The 19,202-nt window shown below is 39.3% G+C and overlaps 1 protein-coding gene across 1 annotated transcript in view; it reads right to left on the reverse strand.

The window, feature by feature from the left end:
• Positions 1-19,202, reverse strand: part of CFAP47 (cilia and flagella associated protein 47) — a 465,875-nt gene that overhangs the window by 224,355 nt on the left and 222,318 nt on the right. Inside the window, exons 39-40 of the mRNA XM_044285568.1 lie at positions 14,636-14,819; positions 1,818-2,014 (exon numbers count right to left, since the gene is read on the reverse strand). Of these exons, the coding sequence (XP_044141503.1) occupies positions 1,818-2,014; positions 14,636-14,819 (381 nt within the window). The remainder of the gene's footprint in view (positions 1-1,817; positions 2,015-14,635; positions 14,820-19,202) is intronic.

A 19,202-nucleotide genomic window follows, 5' to 3' on the forward strand; every position in this document is an offset into this window, starting at 1 on the left:
CATTCACACGACTGTATCTATTTTGTGGTCCAGAAATGACAGATCCATAAAATACAGATGCAGTTTTCGTGGGCACCATTGAAAATATAACTATTCTTTTCTGAAAAATAGACAAGAATAGGATACATCCTATTGTTTGCGGCTCAGCCGCATGGAGGCAGACAGCACACGAATGACATCAGTGTGCTGTGCGCATTTTTTGAATCTCCATAGAGATTATTGTGTCCGCATGCAAATCACGAAGAATGCGAATTGGATTCGGACCAAAAATACGGTTGTGTGAATGCACCTTAATACCTGGATTGTATGTTCCATTACATGGGCACACTTTATAGCCCTATCAAATTGACTCCAGATCTCTGAATGCCTAAAGCCAGTTTTACACAGTAACATTCCACCCCTGGGGTGCTCTCCGAGTTTAGACTTTACAGCAGCTGGACTGAACAATGGCCCATTCAACTGAAAGGGTAGCTTCACATGAGCAATTAGGGACCATCAGACCCTGCCAATAAATTGGCACCGTGCTCTATCTTTGTTTTACAACTCGTCCATGTTCACTGTGTAGAACATGGATGAGCTTGCCATCAGCTGTCTGAATAAGGTCTGAGTCATTATCTCCATTGCCCTTCCATCTAAACAAAAAACTTGTAATTATTACTTTGGCTTATCTTAATTATGTATCACCAAATTGTACAAATGTCTTAATGTAACCCCTTAAGTGGGTTGTCTCATTTCATCAAATGGCATTGATCAGGTAGACAATAGTAATATAAGACAATTACTAATGTATTGTGATTGTCCATATTGGCTCCTTTGCTGACTTGATTCACTTTCCCATCGCATAATACACTGTTCTTATTCATTACTATAGTAGAAATGATGTGTTCTTATTAAGCTTAATAAGGACTTTGCTATGGCAGACCTGAAAGCCATCAGAAGGCTCCTGGCTGCCGTATCAACCGCACGGCTCCACGATCTCATCATGGAGAAGGGCATTTAGTCTCCAGGGGAAGCCAGTCCTAGTAAATGAACTTTCAGATGTTGTGGACACAATTGACCATAACAAGTTAGGGTTTCAATGTCTGTGGTCAGAGTTATCTCTAATCACGCACACTGCTATAATACAGCAGTAATTGGTCAGCTATGGCATCTGTTCAGCTCATGAGTGGGCACCATGTTTAAAACCCTGAGTTCCACAATACATGTAAGGCTGATGTTGGCAAGGGATTAAGTGATCTTCTCTCAGTCATTTGTTTGAAAGGTTGTTTGATAAGCGGATCTCCGTGTCCCAAAAGCTGGTAAATACAAATTTTCTGGTTACGTATCACTTCTTTATTACTTTTGTCTTTTTGAAATATACACCGGCACCACTACTATCAGCACAAGCGCAACAAAGATCTCAGAGCAGGGACTGGCGCAGTGAGGGTACCTAGTCGTGTCAATCTCACTGGAAGAGGAGTGGCAAGGGCAAGAAGTGGAGGTGGCGTAGTGCTGCGAGGGGCTAGGCCAGCCCATTTGTGCTCTGAGCACCTTATTAACATAGAAATAATATGCATAATTAATTAAACTATAGAAATAATATCCACATTATAAAAAAATATATAAAAAAACTAAACATTTCCAATAGAAATAGAAAATGCTTTTTAGGATCTATTCAATATTTTTGGTATTTAAACAATTCAATGTAGCTATATTTACCTCCAAGCTTCAAACATTTTGGCATCCAACACTTTATCAAGTTCAAAGTCTATGTGTCCAGTTTTCAAGATGGATACATTGTAATATGATATATAATGAAGCCATGTGGTATAACTTACTATTGGAATATCTTGAATCAGTGCTTCACAGGCCGGGGTAATAAATTCCAATTCTGTTTCTGTGCTGCACGGATTGACAACGCACTCAATCATATAGACTCGTACATCATGATAGGAACGTAGCAAAATTTTGCAGGTATAGCGGCCAGGTTTCTCAGGGAAAAATTTCACTGGTAATAAAACTCCTTTTTCTTTATCTGTTCCAAAATAATAAATAATTACACAAATATAGTATATCATCATTCCAAATATTTTCCAATGCAAATTTTGCAAGAACTATGTGCTATTCATCTTAGTTTGCCAATGGAGCTTAGAATAATGCATTCAATAATCCCACGTACAACACTATAAAAAAAAAACGATTTGTATTCAAACCTTGAATACTTGTTTTTATCACTTCTATACAAAAAACTGTAATAAGTTATGTTGACCATCAAAATTTAAATCATGTGTGGGATACAGAAGCAAGCAACAATTCAGAAGCAAGTCTGGGATTTTCACACATATATAAAGGAGCACAACAAGTTAATTGTAATCCTTTTTAGTGACTTCAAGAGGGGTGTCCACTCCTTTACAACTGATGGCCTATCCTCAGAATAGGCCATCAATATCTGATTGGGGGGATAGGGGGTCCAACACCCTACTCCCCTGCCGATCAGCTGTCCTAAAGTAGCTCTGCTGACAAAAGTCAGTACTGAAACTACACATCTCCATTCATTGTGCAGTGGTCAGAGCCTGTAACTGTAACTTTGCTCCCATTATTTCTAACTGGAGCAGCATTTGCCATAACCAACTACATTCACAACATAATGGATGGAGCTGTAGTTTTAGCATCGACTTGTGGCACCGGAGCTACTGTACTCCGAAAAAGTTGATCAGCAGGGTGGTGTGGTGTCAGAATCCCACCAATCAGATATTGATGATATTGATATTGCCAACCCATTTAAAGCATCACGTTTCAAAACCACTTATGGCACATGGGGTCTGTAAAAGGAGTTATATCATGAAAACCATTTACCAATTTACAGAAAAGGTAATAAACATACGATCCTGGAAACCCCAAAAGAGGAGTTTAAATGGAGCAGTGGTCATGCATGCACACTACTGATCCAATAATGACTGTAGGATGGACAAAAAAAAGCACATACAACAATCGGCTATCTCCATCAGTTCAACTGACACTTTTCTAGAACAGCAGGTCGGGACAAATGTCCTAGTAGAAGGTGAGTGTCCCAGCAGTGGGGACCCTAGAGATCCAATATTTATCACCTATATTTAATGTTTTATCATGGGACAACCCCTTTAATCGTAAAATGCATAACTTTACAAATATCCTCACTGAATCACTGTCCAAAATCATATTTATCTAATGTAGTATACTTCCAATTAAAGACATTAACCTCCAGAACACTCAAGTTAAAAAGGGCAACATTTGATTAAAATATGGCCAGATAAAAACCATCAGCTTGTACTGTATCACTGGTAATAATTGACTGTGAGTCCAGACAACGCTAGAGGGAGCAAATAGGCTTTACTGGTCAAGCAGAGTTGGATCTTCCTTTATGGCCTTTCTGTTTCAACCATGAAAATGAGCTTTCACACATTTAATTTTCCCATGTCTATGTCAGAAACAAATGTAAAATTCAAGTAAAATCTAGCTTCCTTGGAAGGCAATAGTCTACCTAGAAGTGTCATGAGTGCGTTGGTTCACACAATTCTGATCACTTACTGGGGTCAATACAGAGATCTCTCTCATCATCTATTTATTCCCAGGACTGTGACAAGGGGACATCCTCTACGTCTAGAGGAAACAATTTTTCTCTATCAACATAGAAGATGATTCTTTATGGTAAGAGCAGAGAGACTATGGAACTCTCTGCTTAAGGAGGGGGTGATGGTGAATTCACTAAAAGAGTTCAAGAGGGGCCTGGATGTATTCTGGAGTGTAATAGTATTACAGGTTATAGCTACTAGAGAGAGATTGTTGATCCAGGGAGTTATTCTGATTGCAGGATTGGAGTCAGGAAGGAATTTTATCCCCCTAAAATTAGGAAAATTGGCCTCCACCTCATGTTTTTTTTTGCCTTCCTCTGTATCAACTTGCAGGATAACAGGCTGAACTGGATGGACGTATGTCTTTTTTTAGTCTATGGTACTATGTTACTGACATGTGGAATCATTATTATAAATTATCATGAATGAACATGCAAACCCAGGGGCGTAACTAGAAATTACTGGGCCCCACAGCAAATTTTTGTAAGGGCCCCCCCAGCGCGCTTTGCACCTCCCTCCTCCTGTGTAAACCCCACTCCTTTGGCACAGGCCAGGGGGGCGCAGATAAGGGCCAGGGGGGCGCAGATAAGGGCCAGGGTCTGCACTGAAAGGGCCAGGGAGGTGCACACAGGGGCCAGGGGCGCAGACAAAGGCAGGGGGGCACAGATAAGGGTCAGGGCCCAGGGGTACAGAAAGTAGCCAGGGAGGCGCAGACAGTGGCTAGAAATGTATGGGCCCCAGAGCAAATGTATGAATGCCCAGAGCAACTTCCCCACAACCCCTCCCTCCTCCCTCAGCAGCGGCTTGTAAGACGCCTACACTCACCACACAACGTCGGACATCCCACTCACTCAGTAGGTATGCCCCTTAGTGCCCCCAAACAGTAGTTATGCTCCATTATTTCCCCTTCACAGTAGTTATGCTCCCTTATTGCCCCCACGCAGTAAAATGTTGTTAGTGCTCTCACACAGTAATTATTCCCAATTAGTGTCCACACACTAGTTATGCCCCTTTATTGCCCCACAGAGTAGACATTTTCCATTAGTACCTCACAAAGTAGTTACATCCCATAATTATGCCCCCGGCCCTTAGTGTCCTACAGAGTAGTTATGCGGCATGCCTCTGTGCCCCCTCACAATAGTTATTTCCCTTATTTCCAATTGGTAATCATGCCCCTTCACAGTATAATGTCCCTTTAGTGCACCCAAACAGTAGTGATGACCCCTTAGTATTAGAGAAGCCCCTGTGAGTTAAAGGGAGTCTTTCACCTGAACTGATCCATTTTGGACCGTTTGTGAGATCCCTGAAACGGATCTCACAAACGGAATCCAAAACGCAGGTGTGAAAGTAGCCTAAGGTGAGTTGGTTCACACTTGTTCTCTGGTCAGTTATTGTGAGCCAAAAGCAGTATTGTGGCATACTCAGATTATAGTACTGGCTCACAATAACTGATCAAATCCCTCAGCAAAACTCATACATGTAAGTAACATAGCTATTGCTGCAGCCTGCAGTCATTTCCTTCGGATATAATGGCCTGTGGAGCTGCTCATCCTAATCTTCCCAGTTCATAGCTAGAAACTGAATTACAGAACTACCATGAATTATTATCTGAAGTGTCATTTAAGATGGGCTGTCACTAGGCAAGCCACTGTCCTGTTGAGTTACTATAGAGCTGCAAAATGGACATGCGATAATTAAAATGTCCTCTGACTGCACCCAGTTCCAAAATGGGGTGCAACCCAATGAGTTAATAGCATGATAATGATATACCTTCCCAGCAGGACAGGAGGATGTAGTGCAATCTACTGATTACTGAAGTTCATTTCTGGTAGGCTGATGACCTGTAGGCTTGAGGAGCTCTAGGGGGACTGTAAGAAATATGAAATCCAGTACTACTTCCATACCTGCCGACTCCTATCCTAACTACCACACACTGCACTGGACCGGACCGCTGGTGCTGGACCTGACATGCTGCTGCTCTGCTCTTCTCTACTGCTGCCGCCTGCAGCTCCTGTCCTCCTGGCTGTTTTGTCCCGCCTCCTGTCGCCTACTGCTGTCTGCCCGCCTCTCTGCTCTGAATCATCAGTATGTGGGCGTGCTTAATACAGCCTGCGCGCTGTACTCAGACTTCAGGAGACAGTAAGAATAGATAGATCACATTAGCAAAGAGATTGGACGGGGGGGGGGGGGTCACCCAGGGGGGGGGCCTCCGCCGCCGCTGCTGCGCCTGCTGTGAAGGGGCCCTGAACAACTTAAGACAAGTTGAATCCATCATGATTAACTATTTAACTTGAAAATAAACTGTCACAGACTCACAGACGCTGCCGGGCACCGGGCCCCTTGGCAGCCCGGGCCCCGAACTAGCCACTTCCCCTGCTTCCCCGGTAGTTACGCCACTGTGCAAACCAGTTTTCATACTGTATATCTTGAAGGTTTACAGTACTGACTTTATTAAGTTCACAATATTCATTACCTTGGATGACAAAAGTTATTTTAGGGCGAATTCACATCACTGCTAGTAATTTCCATTGTCCTGCTCCGTTATAGGTTCAAAACAAAAAAAATAATATAAGTGCTGGTCCGGCACATAACTGACATGAACTAAGCTGAACAATGAAGTCCATTCAGTTGTACTTTGGAGACCAGTTTTTTTACCAGTCAAAAAAGTCCCGCATGTAGGATTTTTTGGGGGAGAATCTGTGACGGAAGCTTTAGAGTCTCCAACGCAGATGCAAACAAGCCCTAGGCAGTTTGGGCTACATTTATTATACAGAGGCACCACTCTTGTGGCCTAAAAAGGTTTTCAACAGCATTTTCAACATCACTAACACAAAATTCCTTGCCCGTGTGCCGCTACTCCGCTGGCCTTGCCACTTTCCTGAAAAGTAGGCGTGGAGAGGTCAGGAACTGCGGCCCTGCCACATTTATAATTTTCTACACCAGTTTTCTGGTATAGAAGAAGACTGAGATTTCAGTTCAGGTCTACAGATTGCAGAAATCTGCATCTAATTTAAAATGAGGCATGGGTACACCACTGGGCTATGATAAAACTGTCCCTTTGTGTTTATTCATATTTACACCATTATATCTACTTTTTAAATGGGAACTAGACAGACTGGTGAAATGGATAGGTTGAAAAATTGTAGATAGCTTACATTGACAGATATCACCTGTACATCGATGGCACAGGATCCGTCATTCGCAATAGGTAATTGTCAAAGCTTATCAACATAATGAACTCTGCAGAGGTCACAGAGCATGCCTAGAAAGCTCTCCCATAGAAGTCAATCAGTTCCCACCAGTCTATTGTGTCTATGGCCCATGTGGCTGCTGTAAAGCATATCTCTAAATGCTGTTAACAACAGCTCAGGCAAGAGGGCAGCCCCCATAATCATGTTCAGAAATACAAATTGTTTAGAAAAAAATTGATATGTGACGCTATTATCTGGTTTCAACTGGCAGGAAAAATTATTAGTGACAAATTCCCTTAAATGTTCTTCTTACAACAGGAAAGGAAGGTGGACATTAGATTAACTCATTGTAAATTATGCTAATATAATGAAAAATAAATCTGTACTCTCCATAATACCTGAAACCTAGAACACTTCTTATCCCTACGTTCTAAGGCACCAGACTAATCCTTTTATTTAATCCTTATCCTATGATCAGTAATTTGCCCATAAGTCTCTACCATTATCCAATTTAAATGAAACATAAAAGAGCATAACACCGGCAAAGTGCAATGTGTAAATTCCAGCTTTTGATGCCAGTCTATAATAGTGGAATTACATGTACTTAAATCAATTTCAAAATTACAGTTATTTTCCCAACAATAAAATGCTCACCTGTGTAACTTAAACATGTGGAAAAATAAAATGACAATTTTCATAATCAGCCTTTGTTATCCCCTGAATTGAAATGATGTCTATAGCAATATAAGCTGTATTGCATTAAATACATAAATACTTACAATTAAAACAAAGAAAAATAAACAAAAGGATAGCTCTATTCTACATTTTTTCATAGCAGTGCCTAGATCTGAATACTTTTGTAGTTGCATGCAATTAAAAATTTTGTATAGCCACAGAGTTAAGGAATAAGATCTATCTTCATTGCGCCACCTGCTGTTTGTCCTATTCCTTACTTCTCTGTCCACCTCACTGAGATGGACACACATGCACAGTTCCACTCCAGCCTTTAACTTTTACCGGCCATATCTACTGATAGAAGCTGTGACAGTATCAAAAATATAAAATATGTTGGCTGCCTCCAAACATTTTTTACAAAGTGTGAGTGTATGGTTTGAGACCATATTTAGAATGCAAAGAGGAGGAAACAGGAGTTGTTTTAGCAAAAACAGGTTTTAACTGTTGCTGTGGGCTATTATAATATGGCAACATGTTGAAAAGTATGTCCTCCAAAGGGTTAAGTCTTGTATGATGTTTCTCCACATGTGAAGTAGGTAGTTCTGTTAGAAGGTTTTTAACTTGTGTGAACACTCCCCCGAGCCAAGACAGGTAGAGGGTTTCAACAGAATGGACACACTCCCATCAGTTTCCCTTGCACTGACTTCCCAGGAAGCATGTAATAGACTTGTTTTTATACACAACAGCCTGAGGAGGCAGAGGTGCAATTGTGGCTCAGACCACCTCGTAAGCTCTGTAGGCAAGATGTAATCATAGAATGACAGATACATAATGTCCCAATGAAGAAAAAAGGGGGATTTTTTCCAGCTTGTAGTTGTGGTAATCCAAAAGCTTTTATTCAATAATCACGTGAGTAAGGGCTAAAATTGAATTGTGCCCAAAACATGTAGACCTGCTTTCTTGTACCTGGATTTTATACTTACGTGATTATTGAATAAAAGCCTTTGGATTACCACAACTACAAGCTGGAAAAAATCCCCCTTTTTTCTTCATACTTCGTATTTCTCCTGATTCGGGTGAAGGAGTTGTTCCGTGCTACACAGTGGAATCCTCGGCAGGTGAGAGCTGCTCAAATCTTTGACCTTTTTTATAATGTCCCAATGGACAACAACTGGATATTCATTTAACCCCTTCCAGACTGTGCAATTTTCCATTTTTGCTTTTTTGTTTTATTCCCTGCCATTCCGGAGCCATAACTTTTTCATTTTTCCATTCACATTGGTGTATGAGAACTTGTCTTTTTGCAAGACAAGTTGGACTTTCTAATGCTACTGTTTAATATTGCCTATGATGTAGTGGGAAGCTGGAATAAAATTCCAAATAGTGTAAAATTGGAAAAAAATGAATTCTGACAGTTTCATGGGCCTTGTTTTTACAGTGTTCCCTATGCAATAAAAACTAACATGTTCCCTTTTTTCCCCAGGTCAGTATGATTATAAAAATACCACATTAAATTGTTTTTCCTTGTAATTTAATACTGAAAAAAAAAAAAATTGTATTGTTACCATTTTGGAGTGTGTATGGCTTTTTGAACACTTTTTGTTCAATTAATTCTTGAAGGTGAAGCAATGAGAAAATGATGAATTGGCCACTTCGATTTTTTTCTTCCATTACAGCATTTATCATATGGGATGAATACATTAATATTTTAATGGTAAGGGTATTAGTGGCTGTGGCGATGCCAATTACTTTTATTTTTAGTGTTTTTTCATTTTCATTTTTAATATGTGGAAAGAGGGTGTGATTACAATTTTCATATTTTTTTCATATTTTTCTTTTTTACTTTATAAAGTCCCCATAGGGGACTTGAACATGTGATTATTAGATCATTTCTTTCATAAACTGCAGTTAATTACCATTCTAGTCTACGGTAGATTAATGTAAATATCACTGTGGTAAGCGTAGTAGCCTCTAGAATGCTTGAGGCTACCACCGTGAATAAATGGCTTCCCAATCTACATGTTGGGGAGCTGTTCGGATAATTGACCACAGTACCATAATTTACCACAGCATCTGAGGGGTTAAATGTCTGCAAATGGTGCTGTATGAACAGGCAGAAACCATGCGGCTATGGTGCCCACTCTGCTGAGGAACGGGCATCATCTTTAAAGACTTGACTTCCGTTGTTCATCTACGATGGTGGTTGGGAAGGGGTTAAAGTAATGTTCCAATTTACATTAGTAAGATTGGATTATTAAATCACAGAATCAAGGTCGTTTGAACCCCTTAAAACATAATCACAAGCATGTACAGTATGTCAAGGCATTAAGGGGTTGTATGGAGCTGTCTCACTAGCTAAGCTTGCTCCATACCTGGTGGGTGCCATGACTGGAACTGGTGATGATGATAATACCAGTCATTTAACCACTTAGATGCAATAACAACTGTGGCATCTGTGGGGGTTAGACAGAGGGAGAGGCAGGCTGTCTCTGTCCTCCGATCGGAGCCCCTATGGCGAATAGCAATAGTTTTCTTTTGCAGTCTATGAGACAAGCGATCAGAAGGTTGCAAGTTCAAGTCCCCTAAGAGGACTTAAAATCACTGAGTAAAAGAAGTTAAAAAAAACCCACAAAAATATAAAAAATTCAAATCATCAAACTTTCCCAAATTTACATATACCAATAAAAAAATAAACATAATAGGCATTGCAGCATCTGAAAAATTTCCAAACTATTACAATATAAAAAAAAACAATTTGCTATTTTTGTTCACCTTGTCCGCCCAAAAAGTGATCAGAAAGTTGTATGTACTGTATCCCAAATTGGTCCTAAAAATTCTACAGCTCATCCCACATAAGAATTTTTTTTTTTTCAAAGGTTTTCATTTAAAAAAATGAACATAATAAAACTATACAAGTATGGTATAGCTGTGATAGCAGAATAAGGATGTCTTGTTATTTAGTGCATAGTGAACACCAGAATCAAGGTGTTGTTTTTTCAATACAAAATACAGTATATTAAATTAAAAAAATACAACTTGTCTTTAAGAAAAGTACCTGTCTGGGCTCCAGAGGCACAATCCTCATTCTCAGTGCAGCCACGCCGGGATATAAGTGCTACTGAGCCATGCCCCTTTGTGACTCTAAAGCATACTTAGCAACAGGATGCAATACTGTGTTTCTCTATGCAGTGGGCTTGTACTGGGAGAAATTGGTAGTGGGCTGATTGCTCAGCTGCTCTATTACTGTATGCTGGTGTTTCTAACTAATGGAGCTCCAAGCCGTGGACCTATCAGGTTCTGATCCCAGGTACTCTATTTAAACCCCTTCCTGGCCATATACCATAATCCGGATAACCTAAGATTGGTGGTTCTGTTAACTTCTTTTTCAGGAGCTGGAAGGCAATTTCTCTTTCAGTGTTCCATTCAACTGGTATTGGAGATTTCTGATATCTTTTAGGATGTCCTCTCAAAAGTTCCAAAACTGGCTCTGCAATTTGGACAAAGTGAGGAATGAAACATCGGTAATATCCTGCGAAACTGAGGAAACTTCTTACTTCCTTCACCATAGTAGGAGTAGGCCAATTTCAGGTGGCGGCTATCTTCTCTGGATTTAGTTTTACACCTTCAGAGCTGACAATATGCCCTAAGTATTTAACTTCTGGCTTCAGTAGATGACACTTGGATGGTTTGACTTTTAGTCCATGCTTAATGAGAACTTGAAAAACTTCGGCCAGATGTTTCAAATGGTCTTCATAAGATTTGGAGTAGATGATGACATCATCCAAGTACAACAGGACAGTTTAAAAAATGTTGTGGCCCAGACAACGCTCCATCAATCTCTGAAAAGTTCCAGGCGCATTGCAAAGTCCAAAGGGCATGCAGTTGAACTCAAATAGGCCCATAGGAGTGGTAAATGCAGTCTTTTCACGATCTTCTGGTGCCATTGGTACTTGCAAGTATCCACTCACTAGCTGTAGTCTCTGACTCACTAGCTGTGTTCCTTGTTCCTGTGCTTATTTGATTGCTCGTTTCTCTGACCCTGGCTTGTTATCTGACCATTTTCTGTCTCTCGTTTACTACTGCATTGTCCATCTGGTTCTGATCTCAGCTTCTCTTCTGACTACTCTCTGTGTCTTGTTTGGTACTGCAAAGCTTGTCTGGTTCTGACCCATTGACGTACAACTCTGTTATTGCGTTTGTCTGTATTTGTTGTTTGTCCGTCTCTGCGTAGGGACCGTCAACCAGTTGTGGTCTAGCTATCTAGGGCTTGCACTGCAAGTAGGTAGGAAAAGTGGGCTGGGTTCTAGCCTTAGGGCTCACTGTCCGTGTCTGTCCCTACCTACATTTGTAACATTGTCCCACCAAAGAATAAGCCCTTGTATGGTTATGTGAATGGAAAATGTAATGTTATGGCTCTTGGAAAGTTGGGAGTTAAAAAATAAAATTGGCCCATTCCTTAAAGGGGTAGTCTCACTTCAGCAAATTACATTTATTATATAGACAAAGTTAATACAAGGCACTTTCTAATGTATGGTGTTCATATTGCTTCCTTTGCTGACTAGATTATTTTTCTATCATGTTATACAATGCTTGTTTCCATGGTTACAACCACCCTGCAATCCAGCAGCGGTTGTGTTTGCACACTATAGAAAAAAGTGCTGGACTGTGCACAACCCTGAGGTCCCGGCCACCCCAGAGGCCAGCGCTTTTTCCTATATTGTGCAAGCACGTCCATCACCACTGATAGATTGCAAGGTGGCCATAACAATGGAAACGAACAGTGTATAATGAAAAATGAATCTAGCCAACAAAGGAGGAAATATGGACAATCACAATACATAAGTAAGTGCGTTGTATTAACTTTCACTACATTATAAATGCCATATAAACTGCTTTAAGGGGTTAAGCATGGCCAATAAAGGTTAGTAACTGAATCTACAGATATCCACCATCTTGGGTAATTGTCGCTAAAAAAGTTTACAATCCCCTAAACCATTTACAAGTCCTACAAATGCAATCTATCATGATGATAATATTTGAAGTCAGTTTTTGCTTGAATCTGCATTCGGAACCCTAGCAAACAGTGTACATTGGGGCTCATTTAAGACCGGTGATTTACACGCTGGTCTTAAGTGTCTTTCTACTGCTGGAGGATGTGTCAAAGTTATTTGGAGCCGCAGGCCTCTACATAACTTTGGTGTTTCCTCCAGCAAACAATGCAACACACTTAAATCTACACCAGCTCCCCTGGTGTAGAAAATGATGAATGAGAGAGGCCTGCCGGCCCACTCTATTCCCCACCAATGGCACGCAAGCTTTTTTCGACCTGTTGCAAAATGGCTTGTAATAAAATTGGCGACTGATATACGCCTGAAACATTCATAATTGAGCCTAATTGTTTGTGAAATTTGGTGCTTCATAATTTTTTTACTCCACCTCTCACTGGGGTGACAATAATTAATAGACTCACCCACTGTCCAACCCAGTAGTATGTAAATGTAGCAACATTTTTCCTCAAATGAACTCAAAAAGTTGCAAAAGCCCTATTTTGTGACTTTTGAAGCAAGAATTCAACTGCAGGACTGGATAAATTCTCCGTCAGAAAATGTTGAAATAGACAAACATATACAATTTACATCTGCCTAATACAAGGCCCAACTATTTTATTAACTGTCATGGACTGTCTTTTTTTTACAGCACCTCAATTTCTTAGAACAGATCAAAAAGCACTTGATTCTATAAAAATGGAAAAAGGAGTTGAAAGCAGAATGACAAAATGTGCAGTTCTTTTGCTGGGTGTCAGAGTAAAGTAATAGAATACGAGTGTCCCTGAATAGATGAAATGTTTAAGTGACTTCATCAATTGAAAAACCTTGTCATTCAATAAAAAAGAGCAAATGTACGTGCCTGGATTTTTGATCTTTTTCATGAGTTCAACCTGCAAGGCAAATCTGCACTGCTTCAATCTCCTAAATTCCCTTTCGAACTGTTTATTGTTTGGTGTCATTTACTATTCACAAGCAAAAGAAAAACCTAAGATTTTCAGAAAACAGATAAAACCCATAGAAACTCCTAAGACTACTAGAAGTAGGAGACAAAAATATTAGTTTTTTTATTATTTCCACAGGAAAAAATATTATACCAAGATGTGGCATGTAATGATGATTCATTGCGTTATGGGGACTGAGAATAATAATAACTGTACATAGAAGTATAATACAAGTTTCAGGTTCATCACCAAAAAAATAAAATAAAAAATACTTTATAGGTTATTTCATGGGTACCTGTATTGGTGAGTATTATGAGCAGATTTGCTACAGTACATGTATTTTTATGTGGCAAATTTACAAAGTAATAAAATATCAGAGAATCAGATGACTAAAATCTCATCTACACAGTGCAGACATTTTCCTTGCATAAAGGAACTGCAGTGCATGTTCTGAAATCTGCAGCATGTCAATTCTTGTGCAGATTATTATCGGGGATTTCACCCTTAGCAATGCAAATCTGGGGCAAATCTAAACCAAAAGCAGTGCTAAAATCTGCAAGTAACACGTGGATTTTGCCATGGATTCATTCGGAAATACATTTTTGCGTCATTTTTAAATATTTGAGCCACATTTATCAAATGTTGAACATTGCTTGATAAATGTAGCTATTATTTAACCCCATCAGGACATGGCCAACTTTCATTTTTGCATTTAATTTCTTCCTCCCCACCTTAAAAGAGCCATAACTATTTTACTTTTCCATTCACCTAGGAGGTCTTTTGCGGAACAAGATGCATTTTATAATCGCATCATTTAGTTTTCCATATCTTATACTGGAAAAAAAATCATTCTGGGGTGATTTTTTTTATTTTATTCCACCATAGTTTTTTGGGTTTTGTTTTTATGGTGTTCATTGGGCGCTAAAAATGATATAACAACCTAATTCTGCAGGTCAGTATAACTACAGAGATACAGAATTTACACTTTTTCTATTATGTTTTACTGCTTTACCAAACATTCTACTAAAATGATTTCTTTGTATTGTCTGACGCCCATAATTTTTATATCAGTCTGTGGAGCTGTTTAAGAGCTTGTTTTTTGTGGGACAGCCTATGCATCGATGTATCTAGCAATACAGACATACAAATTTCTAGTCAAAATATCTGATATAACAATATATCTTCATTACCTTGGTCCTGTTCTCCTTCCACAGATACGGACTTTGCAGTAACTCGATTTCTTGTAGAGACTGGAATGCTGATTTTCCTTGGGACCTCAAAATACTGTGCCATGCTTATTTCCACATCATAGTCAATTGTCTGGCACTTTTTGGAAGTGGATGAGAATGATGAAGATCGTAGTGAGGCTTTGATCTTGAAAGATTAAAAAAAATTGAAATATTAATGGTATGTATTAAAGTATATATGTGCCTTTAAACATTTTATGACTGTGGCGCTTGGTCGAGAGCTGTGTCTCTTATTATGGCTTCTTTATACTTCACTCCAAGGCATCTTGTAATACTTCCATTGAAAACATAGTGGATGTAATACTCTATCCACCTCACTGACAGTTAACAAGGGTTATAAGAACAGCCCCTTTAACTATTTTGTAGACATTTATTTTTGGTTGTAAACTAAGGCATTTTTTGACACTTTTGTGCCTTTTATAGTTCCTATATCATTTTTTCAATAGCTGGTAGCAAGTTATATTTTATGTTTCTTTTTTAATTGAAAACTTTATTGTGGTCTCTTCGCATAGTACAATCTGAATGAGACAAAATGTTGTATATCTCTGCTGTAGATGCTCTGTGTACAAAAGTTTTCACAGAATATTCATGCAACCGTAGTCCAAACTATCATAACAATGGGCCACACAATCAGGTTTCTGGATGCAGAATGGAAGCCAAAACCAGGAACGAAATGACAAGTAGTATTCTTCCTGTATACTTTCTCTCCTTTTATGATCTATTCCTTACTTTGTCTTCTAAAACTGCATCCAGAAACCTGATGTGTGGTGGTAAGTTTAGTGAAATATATAGTAATCATCTAGCTGAGTATAAAACAGGAGCGGATTGGCCATAGACCATACAGAGAAATGAGCCCTCCTCACGGCCGGCCAGTGGATATTTTTGGGGATGTATTTTGTGCTGTTGGCAGTATTTTGTGATGGACTGTGGTATTTGGCTCTGTTGAGGTAGTATAATGTGCCACCATTAGGTATTGTTGGCTCTGCCTTCAATCAATTTGAACCCAACTACAAAACAGGGCCACTTTTAGCATTCTTTCCAGGGCCACTTTAAGTTCCCAGTCCACCCCTGGTACAAAACGTATGTATAAGCAATGATGATGTGATGCATACTGAATCCCTTCCTCTGCTACTCTATGAACACTGATCTCTAACTCATGGCTTCCAGTTAGCAGATGCCCTGAGAGTTGTCATTTTGAAAAGATCCCTCCTCTATACAGTCAGGGTAAGGATAGGAATTTCCCCCTATGTACACATACTATAGGTTCTAAGCTACATGTGACAAATGTTTGCATACTGAAATCAATAATAGAAGATGAAAAGTGAAGATATGAAACAATGCATTACAAAACATATGTTTTCAAAACTACAAGTATCACACCAACCAGAAGTCCTCCCCCCTCCTTCCCAAATTTGAATAATGCATTCTTAGCAAGGTTCACCTGACGGTTGGTCATTTGTGTGCAGATAAAGTACACCACTCAAAATAGAATAGTTGTATTTCATAATGCATTGCTTCACATTAGCATTTTGTTAGCTGCTATACAAAGATAATGAATACATTTCAAGCCTCATAACTAATTTCCATGCAGTCACCTTTCCCATCGTAATTATGGTAAGGCCAGTTCGACCTTTAAAACGCTTGAAAAATATGGTCAACACAAGCCCATGGCAGCACAATAAATAAGCAAATAGACATAAATGAATTAAATCGGCTTTAGCTATTATTTCAGAATGTTTGTCAATGCCCTTTGCAGCTGGCAAAAAAAATCTTGGTAATTTAAAAAGAAGCAGAACAAGGCAAAAGTGCCATCTGATTTTCATACCATTTTGTATACTTTAGTTCTAGTGATGGGATCATTATTTCCACACAAAATCTAGTGGAGTATCAGGAGACAATACCTAAATTATTTTGAGCCATGGTCTCAATACTGGCCTCCAGTTCTAAAAAATCCTTTTCTGCTTTTTGAGCTCTGGATCCCATTGCGTGTTTGGGCGCTCAAAACTGTAGAAAGAAGGTGTTGAATCCAGAGTGCAATAAAATCCTAATAATTTATTTCTACATGTTAAAATCCAGGTATCATAGCACTCCTGTTACCACTCCAGAGCCGTCATGTTTCAACAGCACCATGCGGTCTTACTCATGCCAGTTCTGGAGTAAGTAGGTGTTCTAACCTAGGTACATTTTTTATTTAATGTGGATGAGTACAGAAAGACATTGGACACCTGAAGAAGGTTTTCCTTAATTTCCAACTTAGCATTGTCTTTATAATATTCTTTATGGCTTCCATTCCACTATAGATGAGTAAAAGTGAGTACTGTTATGCACACTTGTCCTCAAGCTATATACTATGTGCTGTATATATGACAGTGAAGTCCCTTTTTTCTGGTTAGGTAGGTAGAGTATTGGAGAGGAACACCTTTATCTTACCAGCTTTCAGTGTACTCGAGGTGTAGAGGTGGACGGTGCAGAGAGGAAGGTGCAACCTCTTACTGCTTTACTGATAAAACCAGAATCTTAAGTAAGAACTAGGGAATGCCAAGTCTGGTGGCAAATTAACTTAGAGTCAATGTCCAATTACTCTTTTATTCAAAAATCTGTGCTGCTTGGACATAGATTTAACATACTACACTCTAGCCTTAACGCTTACATCCCAACTAGTGGAACAGGGAAGCTTAATAAAATCTAGGAATGCTGATTCAACAGAAGATTAATTATGAATGGAGTAGAAAGTCCCAATTTTGCTCACTAAGCTGAACATACTATCGCCTAGGATTGCTACTATCCCTCATACTTGCAAGCACACATTGCCAACATGCCTACTTAATATAATATATATGTTCATAAAACACCTTCTAACATGATCTTTATATGTATCTTTCTGATTGGCAAGAATTGCTTGAAGACTGCATTGAAATAACCATAGATGGTAAAATATATACCTTCTTCTACATAAAGATTAATTAAGATTAATGTTTCATCCAATTTAATACGCCGTAGCAGCAATAAAACTGCACAATTTTAATAACATTGACATTTTATGTTCTCCCTGATTTCTTCTGGGTTTCCCTCTACACTTCACAAACATATTAATTAAAAAAGGTTGTCACAGAACAGAAAACTCTTTTTGAAAATGATTCTGTTTTTGGCAGCCCCAGCAAATAGTTGATTCTGCCTGAGGAAGTTGCTGCCAGTTAGGCATTTTTCCCATAATCACTGCTAAAGGGAAAATGCAGGATTACATGGCAGCCATTCAGATAAATGACCATCCATCTAAGACGTCCACGTTGGCTGACTGTTCTGGCTTACAGCATACAAAGCTTAATATATAATTAGTCACATTATAAACTAATCCTACCTGGTCTCTTGTGCACAATGTTATTGGAATAGTGAAAATTCTAAAATTCTTTGATAGGAACCCCCCCCTTCCCCCGGCACACACACATTGCATTTATAGTAGGAGATACGGAGAGGGGCTGTGTTGAAGAGGCCTTAGTGTATGGGTCTGAGAAAGGGAAATCAGATGTGAGCTCTGAAAAGCAGATGAAGAAGTGATCCACTCAATTAAATTCCCTAAGAAGGTATTTAAAATATTTTTATTTATTTTTTTCGTTTTACAGAAACAATCCCTTTAATGAGGGTTTTCAGGATCAGTATACTGATGACCCATCTCAGGATAGTCCATCAACATCGGATTAGTGCGGGGCCGACTCTTAGCACCCCATCACCTGTTTGAAGGGGCTACAACTGATTGTTATAGGACCTACACCAATCAGATTTTGATGCCATGTCTTAAAAACAGACCTTCAATATCTTGATCATGGAAAACACCATTAGGCCTCTTTCACACTACAGTATGTCCATTTCAGTGTTTTGCGGTCAGTTTTTCACGGATCCGTTGTTCCGTTTTTTGCTTCCGTTGTGGTTCCGTTTCCGTTCCGTTCCGTTTTTCTTCCGTATGGCATATACAGTATACAGTAATTACATAGAAAAAATTGGGCTGGGCATAACATTTTCAATAGATGGTTCCGCAAAAAACGGAACGGATACGGAAGACATACGGATGCATTTCCGTATGTGTACCGTTTTTTTTGCGGACCCATTGACTTGAATGGAGCCACGGACCGTGATTTGCGGCCAAATATAGGACATGTTCTATCTTTTCAATGGAACGGAAAAACGGAAATACGGAAACGGAATGCATACGGAACACATTCCGTTTTTTTTTGCTGAACCATTGAAATGAATGGTTCCGTATACGGACCGTATACGGAACGCCAAAAACGGACCGCAAAACGGAAAAAAAAAAACGGTAGTGTGAAAGAGGCCTAAGAGAAGACGTTATTATTCCTAACCTGCCTGGTTTAATAATCAATTGCATTCTAATTGAAATGACAATTCTGAAGTATTGTTTCTTGTGACTCCATGTTGCTCTGTTCCTCTATTATTTCTATGGACATATTGACATATACTAGTTGGGATTGAGTCCCTGCACAACCCGACACTGTCC

This window comes from Bufo gargarizans, chromosome 3, assembly GCF_014858855.1.
Source record: "Bufo gargarizans isolate SCDJY-AF-19 chromosome 3, ASM1485885v1, whole genome shotgun sequence".
Classification (NCBI taxonomy): domain Eukaryota; kingdom Metazoa; phylum Chordata; class Amphibia; order Anura; family Bufonidae; genus Bufo; species Bufo gargarizans.